The following is a 10,964-nucleotide window of genomic DNA, read 5'->3' on the forward strand; positions in this document are numbered from 1 at the left end:
ATGCAAATCTCTGAAGCCCCAGTTTCCTCATCTGTAAAATGGGGATAATACTTATAACATAATAAATATAATAAAATAAAATAAATATAATATAATGTCATGTAATATAATATAATGTCATATAATATAATATAATATTTACTTTCTCAGTGGTTATTGTGAGGACCAAATGAGATAAGTTACACAAAGTGATTTGCAAACCTTAACTTTCTCAACATGTCAGCTATTATTTCAATGTTTATTAGCGATTGGACTGTCGAATATCCGCAGAGAATAGTTAGATTTACTGTGAAATGTCTTTTTTATGTGCTCTGCTAAGTGTCCTCTGTTCCAAATCATTAATAAAAATTTCAAATGAAACTGGACCTACACTCCACATTGGAAGCCCTTGGTCCTATATTTATGAATAGCATTGTGTCCATTCTGTCCCCAAGCATTTATATTTTAAAAGAGGGTACTTGTTAACCCAAATGAAACTTTAAGGAGTGTAAATTTCAGATACTCTAATAAAGTAAAGAAAATCAAATGGGAGCAGGGTAGGAGATGCTTTAGAATGGAGTGCCTACCCCCATCTGGGAGTCTCATATGCTATGTGAATGAATGAATAAACAAAAGAGTAAATGTACAAATGAATGGATGTAAAAAGCAATTCTTATGTGCTTATGATGTACCAAGTACTGTTTTAAGTGCTGGAGATAGAAATAAAAAAGTGAGATAGTCCCTGTTCTGAAGGAGCTAATACCCTAATTGGGAATTCAGCTACAAGGCTGACAGAAAGACCTGGGAATCTTGAGGGTTTAGCTGTGGTATAGAAGGAAAGGTCCAAGGGGCTTTAGGAAGCATCAGTAAGTCACAAGGTGGTGCCCGGGGGTCTAAGCAAAGCTCTAAAGTAGATAGCAAGGCCCAGAGGACTTTAGGATGCAGTATCAAAGCAGGTGGCAAGGGAGGGTGGTCTTTCATCTCACTAGAAAGATCACAGTTGGTGATTCTTGTCTCATCCAAACAGTGTGAAATCCAGATCCACTTTAAGGTGCAGGGGGCTTTAAAGCTCCCCAGCCCCTACATTCCTTCCTTGAGAAAGTGGGAGTGGGCTTGAATATGGAATGTGGATTCAGGGCTCTCTCCTATAGATTCCTATAGTGTGATTAAGTGGGAGGTGGGGTGGGTTGGGGAAGTGGAAAAGGAAGTTGGAAGACAATTTGGGGAAGAAGGGCACCCCATAGCACACCCAGATATATTCTGAGTGGCCTGGGGCAGGGGAGGGGAAGAATGGAGGAAAGGGTCCCAGTGATCTTTGCTTTTCATAGTGCCTTACTTTTCCCCATTTCTAAGCCCTCTACATATCTAAAAGCTCTAAGGTTGTTCCCCCCCGAAAAAAGCAGAAGATTTTCTCTTGGTAATACCAGAAGGTGGAGTGCAGAATATTGATTAATTTAAAAGTGGATGTCTCCCATTCATTGTCTGTACACCTTTTTAGTAGATAAAGGTTGCGTTGTTTTCATGCTTTAGGCAATTTTTGAATCATTTGCCCATTCTCACACTTACCCTTGTGATTTAATTTTTTATAATAAAACTTAAACCAACTGCAATGTTACATGCTGTAGTTTTCAACATATATTAAGTTTGTTGCACTCTCTTATTCAGTAACCCTTCCATAATATGAAAAATGATAATCAAATTCTAAATTTATCTTGAAAGCTATTTAGCAATAAGGAGGCTTTTGAAAAGTGTTAAAATAAGCACAATCACTTATTTTCCATATAAATTCTTTGCCCATGAAAATATCTCTAAATCAGCACTTCTTAACCTGGGTTTAAAAAAATTCATGATTAAATTTCAATTTAATTGCTTTCCTTTGTGATCTTATTTTTTTTTTAAATTTTGTTTTATGGACTTAAAAACATCATTCTAAGAACGGGGTCCATAGGCTTCACCAGACTGCCAGAGAATCCCATGACACAAAACAGGCTAAGAATCCTGTTCTGAACTCATCCGCTAGGAAAACTACCAGCAAAGAATATAGGTTTCGGCTCCTTTGTTTCAAAATACCCTAATGAGATAACAATCTATGAAATTGGTAGAAAAAAGAGTTTGCAAACGAAATGCTTTCTCAGCCCCGGGGGGGAGAGCAAGGGACACTTTTACTAAAATGTGGAATTAATCAAGATAGCATAATTATTTTCTCTGAAAAATCGCTGGGGTTAAAGAATTTCTGGGCTTAGCTTATGAAAGCCCTTCCTGTGTTATGATAAGGACAACTGAAGGACACTTCTTTGTGTCTCAAGGTAGGAAGCCAGGGAGGGGATGCTTTGTGGGCTCTAGTAGTGGTTAAGTGGTTCTTAGAAGAGAGTACTGGAAATTAGACAATGTGCTGATGTCATATTTAAATCATAATTTGAAAAAATTGAGACCCTGGGATCTATAAAAGTAGCACCTTCCAATGCTCACATTACAACGAGACTCATCCAAACTGTAAGTCTTTTAATATACTTAGCTTTGTTGATGTTTTAAAATTTATTATAGTTCACCTCCTGTCGCTAATGTTTCTGTATTTCTTCCTTTAACAATAGATTCTCCAACCTGAGATTGCCCAACACTAGAGACCCAAATGACTGTAAAGGAGACTCAGAAGGGTTTGGAGAGCTTCTTTCACATGGCGACCTTGGCTCTGTGCTTCCTTCTCATTACCCTGTTGGTTCAGGGAGGAGAAGGGGCTTCTGTCAAATCTTCCTGCAAACTTGAAAAGTCCACCTTTCAGCAGCGTTACATTAGCCACCGAATCATCTCACTGGCCCAAAAGGTAAGAAAAAATATTTTCTCCCTCTCTCTTACTGACTAAACAAGAAATACTTTCTTTTATTTCATCCTCCAGGAAGCTGTACAGTTGGAAATAAAATTGGTTCATAGTGTTAGATTCAATAAAATTCAAAACATTAAAAAAAAACCCTTTTTAAAAATTTGCTCCCCATAGTAGAAGATTAGGGCAAATATTGAGGAATTCCAAATCAGTGTTATTGATTCTTTTGCTCTCTAAAAAAGCTTACTAAGCGCTTACTATGCTTTAAGGCTTTGTAATCACAAAGAAGGGCAAAACAAACAAAAACAACTAACAACAATGCCATAGGCCTTGCCCTAAAGAGTATATTCTATTGGTAGAGACAATAAGTTACTAACTAGGTACATATGAGATATTTACAGAGTAGATGGAAAAGTAATCTGAAAGAGGAGAAATGGAAGGAAAGAGGATCAGGATGACTTCTTGAAGGTCAGTTTTTTGCCTTGAAGGAATACAGGTTAATTAAAAGATGGAGGTGAAGGATTAGAATATTCCAGATATGGGTACAGCTAGTGTAAGGAATATGGAGGACGGGGGTATTGTGCTAGAGGCACTTCAAGTGGGTCAGTGAGCTGGGTCATAGATAGAATGCACGGAGCAGTCAAATGAAAGAAGATTGGAAAGAGAAGAAGGAGCCAAGTTTTTATATGCCAAACACAGGGGCATATTTTGTTTAGCTAGAAAACCTACTATACTAGCCTTTGGGATATTTTACTGAGAGCTACCTCTAAAGGAACCATTGAGTTCATTGACTCTTCATTCTCTCCCTCATTCCTTAATATTCCCCTGCCACTCCTCCATTTTCAATATATAATCTACACCTGGATTTTCCATTTGGTATACTTTCTTTGCTTCATTCTCTTCCCATATTACAAGTCTCCACATTGCTCCTCTTCCCTTCCAGGGCAGTTTGTTCGATAACGAAACCAGCACTCGACTCCTCGAGCGTTCCATGTTCAACGATGTGGAAGTAAGTAATGGCCATACTCTACATGACAAGACTATGTCCTTGTTTATTGAGAGTAACAGTCAGTGCTTGTTTTGTGAAAAAAAAAAAATTAAAAAAAGGAATGTAAGCCCTTTGAGGGTGTGAATGGTCCTTCTTTTTTGTTTGTATCCCTAGTGCTTAGCGCAGTGCCTGGCATAAGATAAGCACTCAGCAAATGCTAGCTGACTTGACTTTGGGTGGAGGGATGCTCTGTGTTTATGATTCACTCTAACTGGGGTGAATTTTGTCTTGCAGGACACAAATCGCTGTTATATGATGAAGGAGATTCTGAACCTGGTCTTGAAGGAAGCGTTGCCTCCTCACCAGCAAAAATTCAAGTCAGACATGCAAGACGTGTTGCCCTTCCTGCATGATCTGAAAAGCAAGCTGAATGGCTGTGTGAGTATTCTCTTCTACTCACTTAAAGACAACCTTCCTTTAATTACTCTTAGCTATCACCTCCATTCAGAGTTATTACTTGTAGACTGCCACGATAGGAGGGTTAGATTTCTTATGCTAATCCCCTTAGGGAAGAACTAGGAGCCAGAGAAGGAAGTTTTGTAGAGAATGGTTTTTCATTGATCGAAATTTCTAATCAGGAGCTGTCCAAAAGTGGAATAGTCTATTTTGGGAGGTAGGAGGTTCTTAAACGAGAGGCTGGATGGTCATTTGGAAGGGATATTAAATGAGAGATTCTTGTTATAGGGTACAGGTTGCACTCAATGACCTTTGAGTTCCCTTTAAACTCTGAGGGTCTGTGAAATTTTGAATCATTTGAAATAAGGGAATGTGTATGACTATTTGTTTGATTTGCTTTACTTAAATCCGGACCTTTAAGAATAAACAGAGGATGATCACTCTTTTTGAATTCACTTGTGCCTGGCAAAAATGCAATTTAGAGATGATGTGCTGAGGAATGGAGCTCTGAGATTGCTCTTCGTAGCTTAAAATATATATTAATGAGAAATTAAGAATGATGAAAAATGAGAAAATGAGAAATAAAATATATTAATTGAGAAATCTGAGACCTAGAAAGTCAAGGAGAGGGGAGGAAAGAATGGAAAGAAAGGCTAGAGAGCAGAATGTCACGTTTTCATAATAGACTTAGGGGACCATAGATTTTGAAATGGAAAGAACCTCATAGATCATCTAGTCCAAGCCCTGTCATTTGACAGATGAGGAAACGTCCAGACGGGTAAAAGAATTTGTTCAAGGTCATAGGGTGCTAAGACAATGGGTGTATGTCAAAGGACATTCATAAGTGCCTTGTGATGTTATAGGAAGGGACCAAATTAAAAATACATTAACCTTATTTCCTTGGAAGTTTAAAACTACGAAAATCTTTTTGGCACATGTTCATGAGTCATTTAGCTCCCGATTGACTGTGAGGTGCTGGACAAAATACAAGAATAATGTGGCATAGCCTTTGTTAAATTCAGAATGTGGAATAAATCGTTTCACCCTCTCCACATGGCTAATTCGTGTCATGTAGGTGAGGCCCAAGGGCAAAAACAGTGTGGAAAATCTAAGTCACCAATTAAAAAAATGACTGATAGAATTGTTTTCAGGTCTTTAATCAAAGGAAGCCTCACGCTCATGTTCAGACTAAGGGATACAAAATTTAAGAAACATCATATTGAAACTGACGTTATATTTGACATTGTATTTTTCCTTTTGTAGACTTTGAAGGGTGATGGCAGTCCTGTCCAGAGAAAAATTGATAATGTGAAGAGCAAACTAAAACAGGTATTAATGGCCTTTATTTATATCTATTGCAATATTAAAGAGTTTAATAGGAAGGAAAAAAATGCCCTTTCCTTCATTTGGTAACACTTGTTTGTTCTAAATCTGGGAGTCAAAATATTATCAAAAGGAACCTGGGAATGTCCAGTTCATTTAAGGGTTTATTGAATGAATATTGGTTTGTGTGACTAGATATGTCTATATCTTTTTGTTTATACGTAGGGTGTCCCCAAAGTCTTATTTCCTAAAGCTCTTACAGCTTAAAATTGCACTAAGGCTTTTGGGACACCGTATGTATGTGTGTACATATATACATATATGTATGTATATATATGTATGTGTGTGTGTGTATGTATATATATATATCTATGTATATATAAATAATCTGATAAATCATAGATTGTAAGAGCTGGAAAGGACTTTAGAAATGAACTGGGCCAACCCTTTCTTTTTACAAATGAGGAAGTAGAGACCCATACTGATTATTTCCCTTGACTAAACTCATCTGGTAAATTAGTATCAGGGCAAAGACTTAAATCCTACATCTGGCTCTCAATCTAAGGTGCACTTATCATTTCCAAAAAACTTGCACTCTTGGCCCCTCAATTAGCTGGAAGAGAGCTAGGAGGCCATTAACTCCAACCCCATCATTTTGCAGATGAGGAAAGCGAGGCTCAGGGCTTTTAAGAGGCTTGTTCAAAGTCACAGAGGTGGAATTTTAAACCATGTTCACTGACTTTTTCCATTATGCTACCCTACTGAGAACTGGGAACCCATCTATACTTTTAGGATTTGGAATATATACATTTCTGTGCCAGGCAATTTTTAATCTTATCATCATTAACTCACTTAAAAATGAGTTATGGAGATGAATGTCAATTTTGTTTTAAATTTTTCCAATTTTAGAGTTATATTTACTCAATAAGATTTTTTTCCAAAAAAAAAAAATGCTCAGGAAACAAATCTATTTATTGAATTGAGTTCTGGCACTGTTTACCTAAAAGATTAAAAACATGGAGAAATAAGTGAAGGATGGAGGAAAAGCTGGAATCTTACTGCAAGATCCACTTTATAGGAAACATTCTTGAGTTTTCAGGTCCAGCTTACCCTAACACAGCAACCAACAACTTTTGTTTTTTATTTAAGACAAATGGTCAACGTGCCCTAATCTTTAGCAGCTGCCTATAAATATAGCAGAAGGTCAGACCTTCTTTTCGTTGTGGGATCATTTATGAGAGGAAGAAAGAAGTCAGACCTGAGAGTCAGTCCATGTGTACAGAATTCTGAAGGACTTCATTTCTACATGCCTGAACTCTACTGATTAGGGGAAGACCCCCAAATAGCAACTGGTGCTCAGCTAGAATGAAGGGGAATGGATATGAGCTGTGAAGAGAATGCTGTTGTTAGGGGATAGGTACAGTGAAACAAGGTGAAGTTGGAAATATGGAGAGTAAGTTGCCTAGTTAATGGCAATTTCAGGATTATAGAGGTATACTTTGAAAATTTTTTAAAATTTCAAACCTAGCTATGGAAACTCTTCCTAAAACATATTAATCTACTTTAATGCCATAGTAAGTATAGTATGGCAAACTTAGCTGATTTGTATGTTGATGACTGAGAATTTAATGATGTTTCATAACAATGATAAATTATGATCATTTAGAGTTTGGGCTGTGTATTTAGGAGGTATAGGAAGTTAAGCTGATGCCTGATCTGTGGAAATCAGATTTTTGAATAAAATTACTGGATAAAAATTACAAAATTTTGAATAAAATTTGGATAAAAGTATTTGGATAAAACAAACTTATTTTATCATCATATGCTTTCCACTAACAGTGGAGTATGAGAGAAAAAGCTAGCTAATTGAATTTTACTTCATTAATATAGCTGGAGACTTGAAATGATCTTATGAAGTCATTAGCTAAAATAATCCAATGCCTATTAATGATGTTTTGAGAATTCTCTCTGGGAGAATGACAAAGTAAGTAGAATTTAAGACCAAAAAGGAATTTGGACTTTCAGTTAGTGGAAAGAATATTAAGAATTATGGTATATTTTAGGAGATAAATAATAACTCATTTCTACATAGCACTTTAAGGGTTACAAGTCATATTCCTTGAACAACCCTGTGAAATAGATTTTTTTTTTAAAAATATGGACTGTGAGATAACAGCTAAGGGAATTTATTAAGCGCCTACTATGTGCCAGGCACACTATGCTGGGTGCCTCAGTGGTTCTGCAGAGTCCCTATGGCTCTAATAGCTGCAGTCCATGGGTTTTGGTAATATTCTTGGTGTTTGGTAATAATCTATATCTGGCCACTGGACCCACATGGCTCTAGAAGAGAAAGTGAGGCTGGTGACTTTTCACAGCCCTCCCTCACTTAAATCCAATTCACTTGCATATCATGGCATCATCTTCCTGATGTCGTGGTCCTCTTTGAGAGTGAAGGCCATACAACAGCAACAACAACCAACTGCAGTTTCCTCCCTTATTCAAAGAATATTGCTTCGAACCCATTTTAAAAGGACTGGAAATTGTAAACTCTTTAAAAGACTGAATTAATTTACTGTAACAGAGCCGTTTCTTTCCAGTGATCTAATTATTCCATCTCTTCTTCTAATTTTGATCCTGTTGGTATAAGTCCTAAGATGATCTTGTTTCTTATTTTTCCAGTTGGGAAAGAATGGAGAGATAAAAGCAATTAGTGAACTGGATCTACTGTTCATGTTCCTGCGAAGATACTGTGCTTAAAGCTCTCGACAAAATAAGAAGAATAAGAAAGTGAAATCCAAAGTTTTGGAAGATCAGATGGAAAACTAGAATGGTTTATCTCCCCCTTCAAAAAGGCAATTGGGAAGTCAGAACTCTAGCATAAAAGTGTCCATTCAATATGTACCCCCAGAAGGAAAAAACTCAAGCATATTATTAATAAGTGCATTCTGTTTCTGAGCCCCAAAAGTGAGCTTCTGAAACCTTGCTGGGGCTATATAGCTGAAATGTTAGTCTGGATAGGTGTTTTATACAAAAAAAATAATTTATTTATTTTTTTAAAATGACCTTTATACTTATTTAGTGAATACTTCCCAATCCTTTAGGGGGAAAATTCTTCCTAATGTTCACTGTATTTATTAATGCTGTAATTATGTGTTTTATTTATAAAGATTTCAATGATATGGTTTTATTTATTGAAAACATTAAATGTTGTGAACTAACTGAAATTAGTTCATCTATGATACATGATGTAATCATATGACTATAATATATTTATTTGATGTTAATAAATGCATTAATTTTACCAATCTGGCTGCTTTCTGATTACTTTTGGGATGAAATTATTATAGTCTGTGTCAATGTCATTTCTGTTGTTCATTTTTCCTGAAAAATTTACTTGATTTTTATTAGTCACACAAAATTGGTACAATTCAAATAAAGTTACACCCATTCTGAATATCAATTTGGAACTTTTCAAGAAAAGTAGCTAATTTTACATATTTTTGACCCAGTGATTCTCCTAAGGAGTATTAACATATATATATTTATATACGCATGTATATATGTATATATGTATATACATCTATGAACCTATGTATATATCTATCTACATATTTATGGGGCAGCTGGTGGTACAGTAGATAGAGCACCTGAGTTCAAATCTGGCCTCAGGCACTTACTAGCTGTGTGACTCTGGGCAAGTCACTTCACCCTATTTGCCTCAGTTTCCTTATCTGTAAAATGAATTGGTAGGAAATTGAAGGAAATGGTAAACCACTCTAGTATCTTTGCCAAGAAAACCCCAAATTGGATGGATCACAAAGATTCAGACAAGACAAAAATTACTAAACAACAAGTATATATAGACACACACATACACACACATATACATACCCCAGGGAAGTCAGAGACAAACAAAAATTACATATATGTCAAAATGTTAATTAAAATACTCTGTGGTAGGAAAGAACTAGAAACAAATTGACTGAAGAATTCTAAAAAAACCCTCAAAAAATCAAAACCCTAAACTTTATGGTATATGAGTAAAATAGAATATTATTGTGTAGTAAGAAATGATCAATATGAAGAAATCAGGGAAATAGGAGATTAGTATGAACTGATATTGTTGTTCGTCCTTCATTTTGAAGAGAACCAGTGACATCATGCAATGATGCCTTGACTTGCTTCTGAATTGGATTTAAGTGAGGTAGAGATGCACAAAGTCAGCTTTACTCTGTCTTCTGGTCATCGAAGTCCAGTGCAGGACAAAAGTCAAGATGACTGGCAATGGCCCAGGATGCAGTGGATGACCCTTGGTGTTTTTCTTGTTTGACCAAGCTGTAAGGCCTCCATGGTGCCTGCTGCAGCCGCTTTCATGGTTTCAGTTGTTCTCATCCACACATTCCATGGGGGTGGGGGGAAGTCTTCACATGCTTGGGGTAGATACCCCCTTAACTCAACCACAGATTTGAGGCCCATCGGTTACCCTCAACCTGATTGAGCCTTTCTGCTGAGATGGCTTACTGGGGTGCGGTCACTGGGCACACAACTGAGCCTCAGGTGAAAGTTGGGTGAAGGTGGACACCAAAGGTCGATGAACAGCCCTGAAAAGGGCATGGCAAGCCCTCATACCAGAGGTGCTACTCCTCTCTGAACACCCCATATACCTCTTGAACTGATACAGGGCAAAACTAGCAGAGCCAAGATAATAGACCTTACTACAACGATGTAAATGAAAAGAGCACTGAAACAAAGTCAGACTCCGAGTAACTAAAAAAACAAACCAATAACAGTTCCGTAGAACAGATATTAAACTTACTTCTCTTTTTTTTGTGGCAGACACCTACAGGGCCTCTAGGACAAAACATTGTCAGACATGGATTTTCTATCAAATGTTTTCCCCTTTACTGTTTCTCTTTTGAGGCAGGTAAGTGAAGCAGTCGTTAGGGAACAAATATTTATTAAGTGCCTACTATGTGCCACGTATTGTACTAAGTGCTTTACAAATGTTATCTCACTTGATAGAGTACTGGATTTGGAATCAAGAATACCTGAATCCAAATTCTGCCTTGTTTACTTACTAGCTGCATGACTGGGCAAGTCACTCCATGTTCTCATATAAAAAATGGAGATAATTATTGTACCTACTTCGATGGGTTATTCATGAGGATCAGACAAGATAATATATTTAAAGCACAATATAAACACTAGCTATTCTTATTATTTGTCACAAGGGAGGGTTAAATTGAGGTTAGGCATGAGGATGGCAGTTGAAATGATTGTGAAGTAAATACCAAAGGCATCAATAAAAATGTACTTTTAAAAGTGGTGCCACTCACGAGCTGTGTGACTCTGGGCAAGTCACTTAACCTCAGTTGCCTCATATAAAAAAACAAACAAACA

The 10,964-nt window shown here is 36.7% G+C and overlaps 1 protein-coding gene across 1 annotated transcript; it reads left to right on the forward strand.

The window, feature by feature from the left end:
- Positions 1-2,594: 2,594 nt before the first annotated feature.
- Positions 2,595-8,690, forward strand: IL22 (interleukin 22). The gene is made up of 5 exons (XM_027854147.1): positions 2,595-2,800; positions 3,741-3,806; positions 4,080-4,223; positions 5,505-5,570; positions 8,244-8,690. Exons 1-5 carry the CDS (start codon positions 2,609-2,611, stop codon positions 8,319-8,321), a joined length of 546 nt encoding a protein of 181 aa, XP_027709948.1. The 5' UTR covers positions 2,595-2,608; the 3' UTR covers positions 8,322-8,690.
- The last annotated feature ends 2,274 nt before the right edge of the window (positions 8,691-10,964 follow it).

Source organism: Vombatus ursinus, unplaced genomic scaffold (assembly GCF_900497805.2).
Source record: "Vombatus ursinus unplaced genomic scaffold, bare-nosed wombat genome assembly UNPS02010320.1, whole genome shotgun sequence".
NCBI classification, from domain to species: Eukaryota; Metazoa; Chordata; class Mammalia; order Diprotodontia; family Vombatidae; genus Vombatus; species Vombatus ursinus.

Coding starts and splice junctions, on each gene's coding strand:
- IL22 (XM_027854147.1), top strand. CDS start 2,609: ATGACTGTAAAGGAGACTCAGAAGGGTTTGGAGAGCTTCTTTCACATG. Junction 4,224..5,504: donor AAAGCAAGCTGAATGGCTGT/GTGAGTATTCTC, acceptor TTCCTTTTGTAG/ACTTTGAAGGGTGATGGCAG. Junction 5,571..8,243: donor TGAAGAGCAAACTAAAACAG/GTATTAATGGCC, acceptor TTATTTTTCCAG/TTGGGAAAGAATGGAGAGAT.